The 19,430-nt window shown below is 31.0% G+C and overlaps 1 protein-coding gene across 1 annotated transcript; it reads left to right on the top strand.

The window, feature by feature from the left end:
* The first annotated feature begins 8,364 nt into the window (after positions 1-8,364).
* Positions 8,365-9,984, top strand: LOC145575286 (protein FAR1-RELATED SEQUENCE 5-like). The gene is made up of 3 exons (XM_081633173.1): positions 8,365-8,488; positions 8,942-8,946; positions 9,145-9,984. Exons 1-3 carry the CDS (start codon positions 8,365-8,367, stop codon positions 9,982-9,984), a joined length of 969 nt encoding a protein of 322 aa, XP_081489299.1.
* The last annotated feature ends 9,446 nt before the right edge of the window (positions 9,985-19,430 follow it).

Raw genomic sequence — 19,430 nt, 5'->3', positions numbered from 1 at the left:
TTTAACTTAAATTTATAAAGAGGTGTATATTTCTTGGGTATGGTTGCCTAAAAGCTAAAACTAAGCTAATGTAAAAAGGGCGTGTTCGGAAAAATATAGCTGTGTAGATAGTTGTTAGCTGTGATAGTAGCTGTTAGTTGTCAACAAGTTGTACGTTAGCTGTGAAAATAGATAATTTAGGTATGAATGTTCGGTAAAGTAACAATTGACTAGTTGTTCCTGTACATATAAAAATCAATTTTTCCCCCCTAAAACTATAGATTTTATTTTTCAACAGCTAAATCTAACTTTAAAAGCTAATATTTCTAACTTTTGATAAAAGATACCTCCACCACTGAAAGCTACCCCAACCACTACATTGTCAAACACTCCTGATTTTTGTTAAGTAATGATTTAACCAAGTCAAACCACTAAAACCGGAGTACCTAAAAGCTACTACTGAACACACCTAGGATCAAATTAAAAGTGATCAAGTTATTCTTAGCCCCCTCAAAAAGTTGTATGAGACAACGAATCGAGAATGTGCCGAATAGTTATCTTTATGTATTTGGATTCTTAACCCTTCCCTGATTAATTCTTGTTTGATTTTGTTAATTTCGTTTTCGTTATCGTTAATTGTCAATTATAGATGCTGCATGACTTTAATAATGAAATTTAGTGTCTTTTAGGACTTTTTTGAAAAAAAATAATAAAAAAAAAACTGATCAAGTAAGAATTAACTATAAATAGGTTAATCAATCATTCTCCATTTTTTTGTTTATTGTATAGTAGTTCACGAAATTAAATCTTTTTTTTTTTTTTTTTTTTTGTTAAGAGCATCGTAAAAAGGCAATAATATAGGCTAAATTTGATTTCATGTATTGAGTAACACTTCAACACTTAAACAAATTTAGTCTAGTTGAGATCTATACCTTATGATGTCGTTGCCCTAATACTTATAGTCAAATGTATTAGTTATGGTATTAATAAGTTTTGAGGGACCAATTTATGTACTCAATATTGCTAGACATAATCAACACCACATTATTGTGTGAAGTTTCCACCGCACTAATTGTATCTTCTTTTTTTTTTTTTTTTGGGTGCAAACTAATTGTATATTTGTATCTAATTATGAGTAAGAGACTAATTTTGATGTATGAATATGTATATTTATTGAGATGGAACGGTAAAACCTCTGATCTTAGGTTCGTTCATTCTCAGAGAAATGAATTTAAACCTTCTTATTAGCATGAAAATTATCTTGTTTAACTTGCTTGCTTCACAAATTTTCAAAAGAGAAACTAGTGTGGGCCCAAGGAGATATCCCAAATTACTACTTTATACTTTGTACATCATTAATTTAATAATTATGTTCAAGTGTTAGTATATCTAGTGTGTGATTCGGACGTTACCTCAAATGTTACGGTTTTTTTTACCTAATATGTATTTATTTTCTACTATTGTGAATAATAAATAAATAAATTAAATAACCTCTATTTTTTTTGGTTGGTATACGTGATTAATCCACATTCTTATAAACTTCTCCCGTACTACATCTCCATGGAGATGAAGAAAAGCCACGTTTGGCACAATTTTTTATTTAAAAAAAAAATCGGCTTTCTTGTGCCGTGAGACAAGATATATTGGTTCTCCTTGTGCTGTGACATGAGGTTTTTATATTGGTTCTCCTTTTACCGTGAGACAAAGGTTTTAATTGTTTTGAGTGTGGTTTGCTTAGATAAACCAATATTTGATTGGAGCTTGGTTTTGCTCAGGAAAAAAGACCAAAATTGTTACTTTTGCAGATTCGAAAAGAATGACGTTCTTGCTTATTTGATGATTGATGGGTTCGAAAAGCTAAATGTTCTCATCATTCAAAAAAAGGAAAAAAAAATGAAGGCAAATCAACCGCGTAGTGCATCTCGACCGACTTCAACAAAGTGAAGAAATTGAAGGCGACATCAACATAGTAAGTAGTGCAATTCGATCGACTTTAACAAAGTAAAGAATTTCCAATCGCAATGTTTGTGTTACTGCTGTTACGATTGCGGGAGGGTGATAAAGATATAAGATATCAGAAAATATATGTGTGTTATATTTTCCGTAGATATGATTAGAGTAATAATATAGCTAGTATTATTAATGTTAAGATGATATTTAGTGAATATATCTTTAGGATTTTAGGATATATGTTTATGGTAGTTTATTGTTTAGGAATATTATTTTCTATCTTATAATATTAGGTTTTGTATAAATACTCACATATTGATGAATAATAAATGAGCCATTCAATTCTCTCCATCACCCTAATTTTTCATTTTGACACCTCCACTTGTAAATCGTTTATTTGTATACACTCCAAGTGAGAATATATTCTTGTGATGGAGGGGAGGGGAGGGGACCCCGTTGAATGGTTATGCAATTTATCTCGATCTATTTGTATTTTCAAACTATTGACTTTTTATTATTTTGAATATGCGTGTAATTAGAAATAAAAAAGTTCAAATATATTGATAAGTACTCCCTATAAAAAGGTAAAGTTTAGATATCGCTGTGAATTAATGGAGAAACATCAATTTTATATAATAGAAAAATTGCATGCTACTTAGTAGTTAGTACTTGTCATCCCCTTAAAACCCATTTTAATTTTCTATAGTAAATAAAAATCTTATCCAACTATTCATTCAGTTAATTCCTTCCCACTTTTTTTTTTCCTTTTACTTCCTATACATATACTGAAATCAAATTACATCAACCTTCCAGCCATGAGGTTAGGGGTTTAATCCCCACTAGTGACAATTTGGGGGAGTGGGATTCCCTTATCTTCCCCCCACTCTTCCAAATTGTCTAGCCCGCTAACTTGGACCGTGAGAACCTGTGAGAGGTTCCAGCTCAGTAGGACCCTTCTCCTTATCAAAAAAAAAATCAAAGCACTTGATTATCCATACATACACTTTTTATTGTTATAATTTGAAATAAATTACTTGAGCAAGAAAAAAAGGGCACTTTAATTGGCAAAGACGCAAAGTAGAAAGATTGAACTAGAAGAACTAAAGCAAGAAAAAAAAAATAATAAATAAAGAGGTAGAGTAACAAAATTAAAAAGCTAATTAACATGTTTAATGATAATTAGGTGGTTTTTCAACAATCGAGAGGGAATGTCTACAAGAATAAATCACAGCCGTCAAATTGGATGAAAAACAATTGAGATCACGTGATTTATACGCGACAAATTAGGGGACCATTGACGACGGTCCACACTCCACTTTGCCAAGTGCCCAAGTCCAAACTTTGGATTTATTTTAATTAAATTTATGTATGTGTTTGTGGTTTTCTCGTCAGTTTAAAAGAATTGCAGGGTCAAGTACTTGTCTAATGCTTGTTTTCCTCCTTAGTCCTTATCTTATCACGCACCTAACAATTGTATCCGTGATCCAACATAAAATGATCCAAATTGAAAAAAAAGTACGGAGTTTTTTTTTTTTTTTTTTTTTTTTTTTTTTTTTTTTAAATTAAATATATTACTACCTATATTAATTGTTATGTGCAATTTAAAGGTATTATTTGAGAAATATAAAAATTTTAAAGTTGCAGATAACAATTAAAGGAGTAGTTTTATAGAGGAGTGTTAATGACCCTAGCTAATCTGTGAACTATTCGAGTTCAGCTTGAAACATTTAAGCTACATTAGGAATTTAGGATGATATGCAGTCAATAATGGAGAGTAATGCCATCTTTAATTATGAAATGTTCAACATCTGTGTCATTTAATGTCATAAGGAGATACACCAGTAAATCTTACAAAAGAAAGTTCCTAACATTTTAATTTTTTTTTTTCAATGTCACAAGAGGGGTGGGGCCGTGGGGTGAGGATCAAACTAAATAATATATTATGTGGCGTCAGGTATGTAACAATTTTTTAAAGTAGGATGAAGTAATAATAATACGAAGTATACTCATGTTGAGTACTTGACCCAAACAATTGGTTGAGTACTTGATTACCCACAGGAAAAAAAAAAAAAAAAAAAAAATGGCGACTGATGTAGTAATGTTATAGTCCATTCTAGCAGTTAGCAAGCGTGGGGTGTTGGATGGTGGAAAAGGTTGTACGTTTAGAGATAGTAGTGTTAGTGCCGTCATGCTAGGATTCAATCATCACTGTGCTTTGTCTAGACCTGGCAAATGGGTCATTCGGGTCGGGTTTGGGTCTGGTCATTTCGGGTCGGGTCAAGTTCGGGTCAAAAAGTTATCGGGTCAAGTTCGGGTCGGGTCGGGTCATTTCGGGTTGATTTCGGGTCAACTGATAATCAGGTCGGGTCGGGTTTCGGGTCAACATTTTGGGTCGAGTTTGGGTCGGTTCGGGTCGGGTCAATTTTTGGGTCGAGTCAGTTCGGGTCGGGTCAATCTTCGGGTCCAATTTTCGGGTCAACTTTGGGTCGGGTCATATTCGGGTTGATGCATTGGGTTAAATTCAACTCTATATACTACCTCCATTTCATATTATTTGCAACGATTTGAAATAAAGTAAAGAGGAAAAATGTCTAATCGTTGAAAATAATATGAAACGGAGGTAGTATACGTTTATATATTTTTTGACGAGAAACTCACTATATTTATTAAGGCTACTTTTTTCATGGAATACAGTAATTATTTGACTTTAGATTATTTTGTAATTTCATTTGGTATTGAACATTATATTATGTACGCATTATTATTGTACTATTTTTTAATCTAGACTTTTGAGAATTGTGACTTTTAATTTATTTCGAGCTTTAGTTGATTTATTTAATCTTATGGACAAACTATGTAGAATAGTCGTTAAATTTCAATCTTCTTACGATTTTTTTTAATAACTTATAGAGATAAAAGGCCGAAGAAATTGAGAAAAGTAATGCTCAAAATATGTAAATTACTTACACTGTTACACATTACAAATTAATAAAGAAAATTAAGTCAGTTTGATTGCGGTTTTTTTTCTGTTTTGGTTTGCTCAGGTCAAGTCTTTAGCTTAAATAGATTCTGGTCATTTAAGGTATAAGATAATTTTGGTTCGGGTCACTTTGGGTTTCGAGTCTATTTGGGTCAATTAATTCAAGTTAAAGGTCGGTTCACTTTGGGTATCGGGTCAACTTCGGGTCTCGGGTCACTTTGGGTCGGGTCATTTCGGGTCTCGGGTCAACTTCGGGTCGGGTCATCTCGGGTCGGGTCGTTTTGGGTCGGGTCATTTCGGGTTTCGGGTTAAGGTCGGGTCAATTCCACTTCGGGTCGGGTTGATTCGGGTTTCGGGTCAATTTCGGGTCACTGTTTTTGGGTCGATTTCGGGTCATGGGTCGGATCATTCGGATCGAGTCATCGGGTTTGGGTCAAAATTGCGAGGTCTAGCTTTGTCTACCTACCATGGAATGGACCATGGGAAATGACCAATGCTACTTATAATTTTGGACTTGATTACATAAAATATTACACTTTATTATAAAAAGAGGATAAAATTATTTTGTTGATCAAGATATAGGTGTGTATCATAGGATTGTTGAGGTAAAAACTCTGACAACAATATAGTAAAATAGTTAACTCTAAGAGATAATTTGGTAAAAAAAAATATTCTCAGATGACATTTCGATCGAAATATCTAATTTTTTTTCCGATCGAAATATTTTATTAATTAAAAGTCACACGATATCTACAATATAGACTCGACGTTAACAAATACATAAGATATTGAATCAAATAAAATTTTCCTTCCCAAAAACTACAATCGTTGAGTAGATCTTGCACTGTAGAACATCTCCCGCTTATGTCGCTGGAAAATACAGCCTTGTTGGAGAGACAATCTAATGATCCTTTATAGTTGTGAGGATGTTTTCCTTTTGATTCATCTGTCTGTATTTGAAAACTTGATAACTTTTTCACCAATAAAATAATTTCACGACAATCCATTAGATCTAATATCATGGATTCAAAACTAAGAAATTTCTCCCCCGAAAAGAGGAAATAAACATTGTCTTTCGAGGAGGTTGAAAAACCCTTGTTTTTCGAAGAAGATCGGAAACTCTTTCTTTCGAGGGAGAAAAGTTCCTCCTTTTAGAAGGAAACATTATTATAAAACCTAAAAAAACTTTAAAGAAACAAGAATTGTGCCTTTCCACAGGTTAAAACCGATGAAAGCCCTTTCAATTTCAATAATGAAAGCTAGGGTTTTGGAGAGAGGATAGAAAACTTACGTAACTAAACTAGTTGTTACGCATTTACAACAATCATTAAGGGTGTGTTCTATTCACCTGATTTTTAGTTATCTGAACTTATCTGTTCTTAACTTAACTTATCTGAACTTATTAGCCCTTATTAGAACTTATTTTAGTTATAAATTAAATTTGATAGCCCTGATTAACCCTTATCACAACTTATCTGAATTTATTTTTCCTGAAATTATCTTATTTGAACTTATTAAACCTTATATGAACTTATTAACCCTGAAATAAGTTAAAATAAGGTGAACAGAACAGGGCCTAAGTCTTGCTTCAAAAAAAAAAAAAAAAAAAAAAATCATTAAGTCTTCAAATTTCCTAATTAAATTCGTTATTGTATTTTTTAAAATTATATTTTCCATTTAAAAATTAATATGTCATCTCCTTTCTCTCTCTCTTTTTTTTTTTTTTCCTATATCCCGATATAAAATTTATTTCCAACCCCACTTTAAATTTTTTTTGCTAATAAGGGGTAGGAAAATTACATGAAAATTAATATTTAAACAATAATTTTTCTTCAAATGGTTAATTCTGAAAAAGGGGTTGGAGATTTAGGTAAGAAAACCACGAAAAACGAACTAAATTAAGCATTTGCGAGTCGTTTGTTGGAATTTTTTGTATATTTTGGGTTAATTGTCGCCTGAAAAAGATTTTTTTTTACCAAATTGTCGTTTGATGTTAGCTTTTTGTTACCATAGTGTCGTCGGAGCTATTTCATTAACCAAATCATAGTTAAGAGTCTTTTTTATTTATCAATTTGGTATTGGCCATGGAGCACTTAATCATCTCATTTTCTCTCCAGAAAATTTTACTCTCCTCCAAAACGGTTACAACATTAATTGAATCTCCAATCCTCCTCATTAAATATTAATTCTCAAAATATACCACAAAGAAATTGCAATTGAAGCTTTACAGGGATGGATGCCAACTGGCTTAGTCAAAACCTTAAGGGTAATATCCAAACAAATTTCGTCTATATCATTGTCCTTGTAATTCTATTAACACTAAAAAAAATTGCAACTTTTGAATACATTTGTATTGTTTGTCGATTAGTATGTGGACGGTAGTTTTTTACCAATGTCAAAATCCTGGTCAGTAATGTAATAAAAATGAACAATTTCTAATTGAACAATTTCAAAATGAACCTATTTTACAATAATTTTGTATTTTTCAATAATCAAATGTTCATTTTCATGCAATATGATGATCATTCTTATAAAATAAATGTTAATTAACATGGCGTATGATATTCATTCTTATAAAATTATATAAATGGTCATTTTATTATATAATTTAATTAATACGAAATACAAATTTTTGTGTTTGTTCAGTTGTATAAAATGTTCCTTTTATAATAAAGGGTGTTCAATGAAAATTAGCATTAATAATGTTAGACATTAGCATTTTGTTCATTATTAAAAAAACATATTGTTGATTTATTCAATTGGTATTAAATCATATAGCTCGATTGCATGATATCCATTCAATTCAAGAGAATTGAACAAATTAAGGTATTTAACTTGAAACTTAAAAAAAATGTTGATGAATAAATAATAACATCATAGGTTTATTTTTATTTACAATTAAAATGTTCAGTTATATAATATTAAATGTACATTTTTTTTTTCAGTTTCATAGTCTCTTTATTTTACTCTTATATTATAAATGTTCATTTTTATATAATGCAGTGTTCAGAAATAAATGTTCATTTTTTTTCTAGTAAATATTCATTTTTTTTTCCTACTTGATAATCATTTGCTGGGCGCGACCTCATCTAGCAATGGCTGAGCGCTATTTGCAAAATGCTAGCTCCGCCCTTGATTATAATTCTCCAAATTTTACTTATGAGTTATGATGGGCCTAGCTCATTGTATGTCTACTAAGAAATTTTTTGCCTAGACTCTAGGGTAGGCAACTTCCCCTACACCCCCATGTACTACGTCGTTTTACGTTGAACACATTATGCCATTTTTGTATTTTTTTTCTTTCTTCTTTTTTCATTTATGTTAACTTTCTATTCAAGCAACTATATAATGATTTTCATAACCTAATTTCCTCTTTTTTTCTCTCTTATTTTACTGATTTCATTTTCTCTCCCTGCATTTTTTATTTTCCCCCCAATTTTTCTCTCTCTGCTTCCATGGAAATTTCTAGCTCAATTGCGGTTGATCGTGACTGTGATTCTAGCTTAATTGCTTTTGATCGTGATTGTGATTCTATTTTTCCTCCTGGAATTGGTTTACTTGACTCGTTTGCGAATCAATGTGAGTAATTTTTCTCTCAATCATTCGATTTTGATTATGCTCTGTTTTTCGCGTGTACTTGCTCGATTTTGATTTTTGATTTCATAATTTTGCTAATTGTATGGACTATAACTTATATAATGCTCGATTATAATTTTTGATTTTATTGTTTTGCTAATTGTTATTGCTAATTGTGTGCATTATAACCTACATTATGTTCGATTATAATTTTTGATTTCATTGTTATTTATGATATTTTTGATTTATAGTTTTGGTTGTATTGTTGTGATTTTATTATTTTTATTTGTAATGTTGTTGTTTGATTGATGTTTTTTCCAATTTTGTGCATTTTAATGAATAGCTATAGTTTTATAAAATATTCTATTCCGTTAATTTCATTAGAGTTTTTCGTCGTATTAAACTAATGCTCATGTATGTGATATTATATGTTCATTTACGTTTACATACGTGTAGTAACTGTAATTCATAATTATCTATGTAATCATAAATGTTCATTTACATGTTTCATTATCATTTTGATAGATGTTCATTTATGTAATGATGAATGATCATTAACAATTTACATGTGGTTATTGTACTGTAATTTATAAAATTCATTATTGTAATTGAACATTATGCTATTGTATGTGTTCATCTGTTACATTTTAATATTGCAGTGGAAAAAAAAGGATGCTATTGTTTTTGAAGAAGCAACTAGTTCTGAATTTTATGGGAAACAATTTCCATCTGAAGATGTGGCTTATGAAATTTTTAATGAATATGCATTTAGAAAGGGCTTTGGAATTAGATTTGGAAAAAGTAAGAGGCGAAGAGATGATTCATTCTCTATGAAAAGATTTGTTTGTACAAATGAGGGTTTTAAAGATGATAAGTGTAGGAATAATAGGCTCTATGAGAGACTTGACATAAGGACTGGTTGCTTAGCTTTTGTGCAGTTTAGTATTGACCGTTCAGGTGTATATACATGTACAAGACATGAGATGGTCCATAATCATGAAATGATTCCTGTTGACAAGAGACATTTAATAAGGTCTCAAAGGGATATTTCTAAGGAACATATTAATTTCATTTCTACACTTAGATTGAGTGGAGTTAAAGTTTCTGATTCTTTGAGAGCTTTGAAGAAGGAGGTTGGAGGGTCTCCTAACCTTTGTTTTACAGCTCCTGATGCTTATAATGCTATTTGTGTTGAAAAGAGAGCTAAACTTGAAGGAGGTGACTGCAATCAACTAATCAAATTTTTTGCTAAGAGACAAATTGATGAAGCAGTTTTCTATTATGATTTTGAACAAGATGAAAATGGTGCATTGGTTAGTTTCTTTTGGAGAGATGGAAGGATGATGAGAGATTATTATTACTTTGGTGATTTGTTAGTTTTTGATACTACTTATAGGACTAAAAAATATGGTATGATTTGTGCTCCATTTGTTGGTATGAATCATCATACAAATAATGTGATGTTTGGCATGGGATTTATACTTAATGAAAGAACATAATCATTTGAGTGGTTATTTGATACTTTTCTAACTTCTATGGGACGGAGATGTCCTATTACAATAATGACTGATCAAGCTCAAGCAATTGCAGCTGGTATAAGAAATATTTTCCCCAAAGGTGTTCATCATAGATTATGTGTGTGGCATATTGAACAAAATTCTAAGAAACACATTGGGGCGTTGAGAGCTTTGGATGGTTTCACTGATTTATTTGGTTATTTGCTGAAGTATTGTGAAACTCCACCAGAATTTGAGCATTATTGGAAAAGGTACTTCTGTTATATACTTGTTTACACAAAATGAACATTTAGTTATTTATACATGTTTTTTTTTCTAATGATCATAATTGTTATGCTTAATGATCATGTCGATGAAATATGACTGTGCAAATGTTGATTGGTTAAATGATTTGTATAAAATTAAAGAGATGTGGTGTCCAGCTTTTTCAAAGAAACATTGGTCAGGAGGTGTGCTTTCATCTCAACGTAGTGAGACAACTAACAAATCGGTTTCTCAAAGGCTTAACAAGACACAAGGTCTATGTGATTTCTATCAAGTGTTCCTCGATGTGGTTCAAGAGTGGAGAAGCAAAGAAAAAGGGAGAGATTATAATACGATCAGAGGTAATCGTCATTTGGTCTTTGCATATATTGGGATTCTTGTTCATGCTAGATCATTGTATACTATTCAAGCTTATGTGCTTTTTGAGGAAGAGTTCATTAAGGGTACTGCTTGTGATCATAAGGATGCTGGTCTGAATTTTCCTGAATATTATTATCATTTGTGGAGACCTGGGAAAGATATAATCAAGCATGAGGTTGTTTTTAAATAAAGAAACACATGCAATATGTTGTACATGCATGTTGTTTAGTGAGATGGGTTTGCTTTGTTCTCATGCTCTTCGAATTTATCACATGAATTGTGTTCATAAGATTCCAGATGAGTATATATGTAAGAGGTGGACTAAGGCTGCCATGTGTAGTCATGGCCTTGATGAACCTACAATGAAGTCCAATGTAGTATCCACAAGTGTTTGGAGGACACAAACACTACGGAAACTTGTTAAGTTGGTAAAAAGTTGTCAACACTCTTTGAATGCTAGAGCAGAGGTTGAATGTTATTTCAATCTTTTAAAAGAAAAGATTGAGAGTGTTACAAGTACTATTGATTTTAATGAACCGGTTGAAGGTATTGAAATTGTTGATCATGAAGTTAAGAATCCGCCAAAATCAAGACCTACTGGTGAGAGGAATTATAGGCCTAAGAGTAATTTAGAGAAGGCTTATAATAAAGCCAGGGGTCAATGGATGAAGAAAAAGTCAATATACACTCCTTATAAAAGATCTAAAGGTCAAGCAGTTGTTCAGGTAATAATGAACATTTATGTTTTTGTGGTTGATTATTTATGTCCAAGAATTGAACATTTTTGGTTTACCTTAGGAATTGGACGAGAATGGGTGTCCTATATCCTATGCTAATTCTTTTACTGATCCCAATGACTTAATTGTGATTGAAAATCCAAGTGGTCAGGTAAATATAAATTTAATTTCTTTTTTTATTTATTTTTGTTTTTATTGAATTCAGTAATATTTAAAACATTTTTACTTTTAATTTTATTTTCAAGGTTGGTAATAAAAAGTCAGCTATTGTAGAAGATATCCCTTCAGATGATAGTGTTTCAAATGACTTTGAACATGTATTATGTAAATGATTATGTATGTATTTGTAGTTGTTCATTTTAGTAATTTAAGTTGTGTTTATAATATTTTAGTAATTTTTATAATTTTCATTTTATTATAGGAATATGGAGAAAGTTCTATGTAATCAAACGTTACTGTTGATGCAGACATATCCTCTATTGTGAAGGTGAAATATTATTCATCTACCTTATATTTTCGTATAAGTTCATTAAGGATCTTGAATTTGATCATTAAGTGTTTTGATTTTGATCATCAGGGTAAAACTATGGATGTTGGTCAAGGTGCTACAATTGCTCAAGATGTTGATAATGTTCCAACAAATTCTCAATTGCCACCAAAGAAACCAAGAAATGTACAATTTCCCACAGTTGTGCATGCTCAAACCAATGCTCAAGCTCCTTCTAAAGTTTCTAGAATTGTTCAAAATCCTCCAAAAGCTCCGAGAAATGTTCAAGTTCTTCTTAGTGTTCCAAAGAAAGTTCAAGCTGCTCCTAATGTTCCAAGAAGTACTCAAGGCGGTTCTCAGAATATTCAAGTTGATCATAGTATTTCAATAAATGTGCATGATGCTCCTAATGTTCCAAGAAGTACTCAAGGAAATTCAAGGAATGTTCATGTTTCTCCTAGTGTTTCAAGGAATGTTCAAGTTTCTCCTACTGTTTCAAGAAGTACTCAAGGCGGTTCTCCACAGATTTCAACCAAATATGATAGGTTATTAGCCTTTTTTGATACAAGTGTGGCTAAGAGATTGGCTACAAATGGTAAATAAGAGAGTAAATCAGTACACAATTATGTTTTGGTGTTTAACTATTAACATTTTTAATTGTCTAAAGTTGCTCCTAGTTTTTTTTATTTGGATTTAGTAGGTAATCTGAACCTTTTTTGTTTAAAACTATTTTTATATGGTCTATAAATGATTATTAACGCTTTTGGAATTGATCACTTACTGTCGTAAATAGTAAGTAGCTTAACATTTTTATTAGGCTTCAAAAGTGATCACTTATATTTGAAAATGATCAAAATTGGCAAATATATTAGATCATATAAAACTCGCAATTTTAATGTATAATATTGGAATAATTATGTAAAACTTAAGTATCTGTCAATAAAATTTTGTCTTTACTTGAACAATAAAAAAAACTTATGTCTATAAAAAACATCAAACATGTATGATCATATATTTGTCTATATGTGAACATATTGTATTAAGCTTTTGCAAATCTTCTTGCTGCTCTTCTATTATTCTGTGACTGCCTGTTTCCTTCATTCAGCATTAGTTGAGCAGTGTATTGTACTCTGAGCTTTTTGATTTGGTTCACCTGCTTACGGAAAATATTTAATTGTAAACATAAACATCAATTGTGATATAAATGATCATTATGTCTTATAAAGTGATCATGTAGTATTTTTTTTTTAAAAAAATTTTACTTACATTGTTTGCTTTTAAGTCACAAACCCATTCTTCATTTGGATCAGCAGTGAAAGTCTCCATATGTTTCATAATGTATACTCCGCAGTTGGTGTAATCTTCGTTGCTCCTCCACTTCATTTTTTGCAAAACCACCTTATAATTCTCAATAGAATTTGCATCTTCATACTCCAACTTCTTCAAGTATTCTGCATATCCCTTTAACTGCAACATATATAAAAAAAAAAAAGATTCAAATGATCATTTTAATATGATCATTTTAAGATTCAATATTGATCATCTTGTATAATGAAAATGATCATTTTAATATCTATTAAACAATATACTTACCACCAATTGGGGTTGGTTTTCATACTTTGTTGCAATTGTTTGATGTTGTGGCAGTTTTCTGTTGTCAATTATATGCATTGTCTCATTGACAGGATCAATGCATAGAAGATAGAAATGTGCATATATGACCACTGGAAAAAAAAATCTGTACATAATTGACAATATTATTATATATACACATATTGTAAATGAACATATTATAAATCCATATTGTTCATTAATACCTGTTGATATCCAATTGCGCTTTTGATTTTGTATATCCTCAATTCATTTATTATTCTTTCTCTGAAGTAGTAAAGTCTAAACTCCATTGTTGATCCTTCGGGACACACTGAATTTGCACACATAATTTGCTGCAAATAATGCAAAGGATCATTTTAATATTCAATAATGATCATCTAGTATAAGTAAAATGATCATTTTAGTACATCAATGTACATATGTGTAATTTCACTAAAGACTTACATGTGGAAATGTTGAGAAGTATATCTTGTTCTTTGACCTTTTTTGGTTCATAATTATAGCCCATGAATCAATTACATTGTTAACTACTGGTGTATCTCCTTCAAGAGTTTTCATCTCTCCCCTATTGATCAAATTCAATCCATCATAGAATAGTAGCTCACTGCAAAATTAGCATTTTTTAAATTATATGAGTTTACTACTGACATAATGTTATAATTTTGATGAAATAAGTGATGTTTACCTTTGATCTTTTCCACTAAAAGCATAGTCTGTTACAAGTTTGTTCATTGTGTCTTCATCTTTGAACAAATCTTTGTACTTGACCATGTATGGAGATTGAAAAGCAAGAGGAACAGTTGGGGTGTCCCTTTGTGGCCTTTTGTATTCATGGACATAGTTTATAGTTAATGTGACCATTTATAAATACAAATATCAACTTTTATATAATGAACAAATATTTATATAATGAACAAATATTAATACCTTATCCCTTTTTCCTTTGCAATCTCAATTTTTTCTTTCTCAGCTTTTCTTGAGTTTTTTTCTTTCCAAAGTCTTCTCCCTGTCACTGAATAAATTGTTATAACTAGAAATGAACATTGTATATAATAATATGATCATTTGTTTTTTATGATTGAACATTGTACCACTATTTGAAATTCCTTCAACATTTTCTTCTAATGCTGCAGATTTTGAACCTTCACCTTTGTCTAATGCCTTTTGTATTAATTAGCATTAAAACATACGTAGACTTAGTATCATTAAAGACGAATATTTAGAATCCAAAATGTACATTTTATACTATATAAGTGAACATTTTACCTTTTTTTGAAATTCCTCCATCTTGTGGTTCTCCAGAAGTTGAACCTCCAACTTTTTCTGTTTATTTAAAATATATGAACTTGTTAGTGTAAATGAACATTTATTATTCTGAATATATATATATATATATATATATATATATATATATATATATATATATATATATATATATATATATATATATATATATATATATATATATATATATATATATATATATATATATATATATATATATATATATATATATATATATTTGAACATTTAAAAAAAACAAACATATTATTTTATAAATGAACATTATGCTTTTCATAAATGTACATAGATATTCAGGCTTACTTTGTTCAGGCTTAGAAGGAGCATTTGCATCAGTTGTTGTTGAAGTTGTGGCTGCTTGATCAATCTGTGATACTGTGTTCAAATAAATTCAAATTTAATGCCTTCATTATATTATATACCTTAATTAAGCATATTTAAATTTAATTATATGTTTTAAGTAAGCATATTTACCATTTGTTGGAGTCGGGGGAGTTAAGTTGCAGCCCAAACTAAATGCCTTCCTTATATCATATTCCTTCTCATTTCTTTGTTTCTTTTTTTCTACCTCACTTGCCTCTATCAGTTCCTTCTCAATTTGTGCAATGGCATTCAAAAAATCTTCTGATCCATATATTTCTTCATCTTGGCTAAGAATTGATTGTTCTCGTGCCATCTTTCCCAACACTTCATCTACCTTCTTCACCAATTGATTTTCAGGGAAGAGTTCTTTTGCCTTAACCAATTTTGCAGAAATTTTTGCCAAAGATGCACCAACTTCATTAACCAATGACACAAAATCGTTCATAAAGACCTGTCATTTGTAGAACTTATAAAAAATCATATAAGACAATATGTTTTTTGATATAGAATGAGCATTTTATTATTTATGAATGATCATTTATGTACCTTAGCATTGTCTTCAGGCTTTTCTTCTATTCTTGGAAGGATTTTTCTATATCCGTAGTTCAAATCATTTTTTGTTTTTATCCTTTCAAGTGCCGTATCTCTTGTCCAACAAGAAATGATTGGAATTGTTCTTGGTTGTTTTTTGTTCAATCTTTGAACTCTGTCAAAGTAGAACAGCTGCACCAGAAGCCATTATTATAAATGAACAAATAATATATCATAAATGAACAATTGATATAAAAGACTAAAATTTTTGACAAAATAGATATTTAAAATTTTGTTAATGAACATTCTTTGTTATGCAAATGAACATGTTATAATTTACTATTGTTCTTAGTAAACTTACCATCAGAAATTACAGTGGTCCATTGTAGAATCCTTTTCCTCCACTCTTTCTCCATGTCACATGGCAAATGATGAGAGAGTCAAACACATATTGACACCAATTCAAGTTTTTTATTTTTTCTTTGTCCATCATTGAAAACAGAAACTTGAAATGACATTGGTTGTTTGAAATACACTTCATCAAACAATTCACAGCAACTACCAAAAAGTTGGTGAGAAAATCTTCTTCTGCTCGCCTTTGGATTTTGAATTTATCACTCGTATATTGAGCAATAATTTGGTTTACAGAAGGTGTTTTGTCTTGCCATTTTGATCTCCAATTTTTCATGAATAAACCAAATTCTTCACTTGCTCGGTTAGATTTGCCTTCAACAATAGGAATATCTCCCATCGGCAAACCATAAACAATCCAACATCTTCCACCCCAATCTCAATTTTCTCACCTTTAGGTAACTCAAAACTCAAACTACTCACTTCAAAGCTATCTAAAACCCAATGACTGAATTGTTTGTCAAGCTGAGGAAGTCATATGTCCAACAACGGCCCCAGTCCTATTTCATGCACTAATTGCTTCTGTGTCGTACTCATTTTCTTAACCCAATGCATGAACTTGACATGACCTCCTCTTATAGTTTGTTTTTTCTTCCTACTCATTCTTTTCTTCCTCCTCTTCTTTCTTTTTAACCACTGCAAGTTCAGTTTTCCTCTTCACAACCTTTTTTATTGGTTCCTTCTCATACAGAACCATTCTTTTTTTTTTTCAGTATTTGGTTTTTTCAGTTTGGTTTTCTTTTCCTCTACCTCATCCAAATCCTCACTTTCCTCATCTTCTTCTTTTTCAGCAATAAAAGCTGGATCCTCACTGTCTGATCCACTATCAGTATCATCTTGCTCTTCTTCCTCCTTTGATTGTTCTTCAATGATTTTTGTTTTCTTCATAGGGCCTTTGGCTGATGCAGCAGGCCTCTTCTAACCACCTAAAAATTTGATCAATTATAATATGTAAAATGAACATTTACAAGACAATGTAATTACTAGTTTGTATTTGAACATTTATCTTTATAAATATGTACATTACCTTTTTATGCTCCTTTTTTTACAATTTTCTTTTCTGCAGGAGTAGAACTTGCAGCAGGGGCATCTTCCTTAATGTCTTCTCCAGAATCATCTTCTTGTTCTTCATCCTCTGATGGTTCATCATAAGGTACTTGATCAATGACTTTTCTTTTCTTTGCAGGGCCTTTGGCTGATGCAGCATGCTTTTTTTGACCACCTACAGATTTGATCAATTTCAATATGTAAAATGAACATTTTCAGGTTGCTAGTTTGTATTTGAACATTTATTGTATTAGATATGTACTTTACCTTTTTGGCCTGCTTTCCCTTTTGTAGAAGGAGAACTTACAGCAGGTTTAACAACAGCTGCAGCCCTTGGACGTCCTGCTTTTTTTGGTGTTCTCTCAGCAGGTTCCTCTGCAACTATAGTTGCAACCCTTGGAAGCCCTGGTTTTTTGGATGTTGTTGCTGCTAGTTGCTTTTCAGCAATTGCTGCAGCAGCTGTTGCTATAGCTGATATGCTAGACAACTTAATATCTGTTAATAAACATTATTAATATAAATATTCTACATTAATATAGTTGTAATATTATATTGAATATGATCATTGTTATATTAAAAATTGTACATTTTATTTACCTTGTGATTTACTTCTTGTTCTTGTTGCTGGTTATTGTTCATCTTCTTTTTTCTTCTGATTTTCTTCTGGTTCTTTTTTCTTCTGATTTTTCCTTGCAACCATTTTCTTCCTTGGTTGCTTCGAATTTTGTGATGATTCTTCACTCTTTTGAGACAAAGTTGTGTCTTCATTAGGTTTTAAAACTCTCAATATTCTTGCCAATTCCTCATCATTTTTCAATTGTTCTTGTCTTTCTCTTTTCAATTCCAATTCTGTTTCATCCTCAATCTCAATTTCTTCAACACCTATAAATTTAGATCATTCACAAAATGGTAAATGAACATTTTCAATATAAGTGTTATTGACAAACGGAATTGAACATTTAATTTAACAAATATGTACATTACCTATCTTGATTTTTTTAACAGGGGCCTGTTTTGGTGCAATAGCAGAACTTGCAGCAGGGGCTTTTTCTGCTTCAACAGCAGAAATTATAGGGGATTTTGCTGCATCAACAACATCAGTGGACTTTTCAGCACTTGTAGCTGGGGCCATTTCAGCAGTAGTGGCTTTTCCAGCAGCATTAGCAGTTGTAGCAGGGGATTTTTTTAGCAGCAGTGGCCTTGCCAACAACAGCAGTTGCCTTGCCAACAGCAACAGTTTTCCTGTTTTTGGTCAGTTTTTTGAGTATTCCCTGGGTTGACACCATCATTTTTTTCCTGGCAACATTTGTTGATAATTAATGATCATTAATAATGTAAAAGTGCAATAGAAACAATTAATAAATAATATATGTTCATACTTTCTAATTATGTATGAATGTGTGTTTTCAATTGCAGGTTGGTTCTGTGCTGGAGGTGCATCCTTTCCTGGAGGCTCATCCTCTGCTGGAGGCTCATTATCTGCTGCAGCCTCCACTTCTGGTGCAGGCTGAACCTTTGCTGCACCCTCAACCTCTGTTGGGGCTTTCTCAGTTGATTCATTTCTGAAAACTAAAAAATTGAAAATGATAAAAATGTTTATCAACTAATATGAAATGAACATTAGTTGAATCAAATACCCTGTTTTCACTAATTCTGCTGCATCCTTTTCTGGTTGTAGTTGGTCATTTTTTCCTTCCTCTTCAGTTAATTTTTCTCTGAGAATTTTTTGAATGCAAATCATTAGATTATGTATTACAACTAAGAAGTAAATGAACATTAAATAAATTGAGGTAGAACATTTAATTTAAAGTAATATACCCTTGATTTGCTGATGCATCATCTGTTTTGGCTTTCTCAGCTGACTCTTTTCTGAAAATTAATCAATTTCAAATGATTAAAAATGTTTATTAACTAATATGAAAATGAACATTATGGGAATGAAATACCATGTATTCACTAATTCTGTTCCATCCTTTTCTGGTTGTAGTTGATCATTTTTTCCTTCCTCTTCAGTTGATTTTTCTCTGAGAAGTTTTTGAATGCAAATCATTAGATTATGTATGACAACTAAGAAGGAAATGAACATTAAATACATTAAGGTAGAACATTTAATTTAAAGTAATATACCCTTGATTTGCTGATGCATCATCTATTTTTGAACTTTCCTTCTCTTGTTCACTGAAAATTTTTAAATGTCAATATATAAAAGTATGATTATGTAATAGTATAAAAATAAATTATTGAATTTTTATGAATTATTTATACCTCATTGATTGATTTGTCTCTGCCTTAATCTTGACATTATAAATTTC

Source organism: Chenopodium album, chromosome 13 (assembly GCF_948465745.1).
Source record: "Chenopodium album chromosome 13, dcCheAlbu1.1, whole genome shotgun sequence".
In the NCBI taxonomy this organism is placed as follows: Eukaryota; Viridiplantae; Streptophyta; class Magnoliopsida; order Caryophyllales; family Amaranthaceae; genus Chenopodium; species Chenopodium album.
Note: the sequence above shows the minus strand (reverse complement) of the source record. Positions and strands in the feature narration are given on the sequence as shown.

Coding starts and splice junctions, on each gene's coding strand:
- LOC145575286 (XM_081633173.1), top strand. CDS start 8,365: ATGGAAATTTCTAGCTCAATTGCGGTTGATCGTGACTGTGATTCTAGC.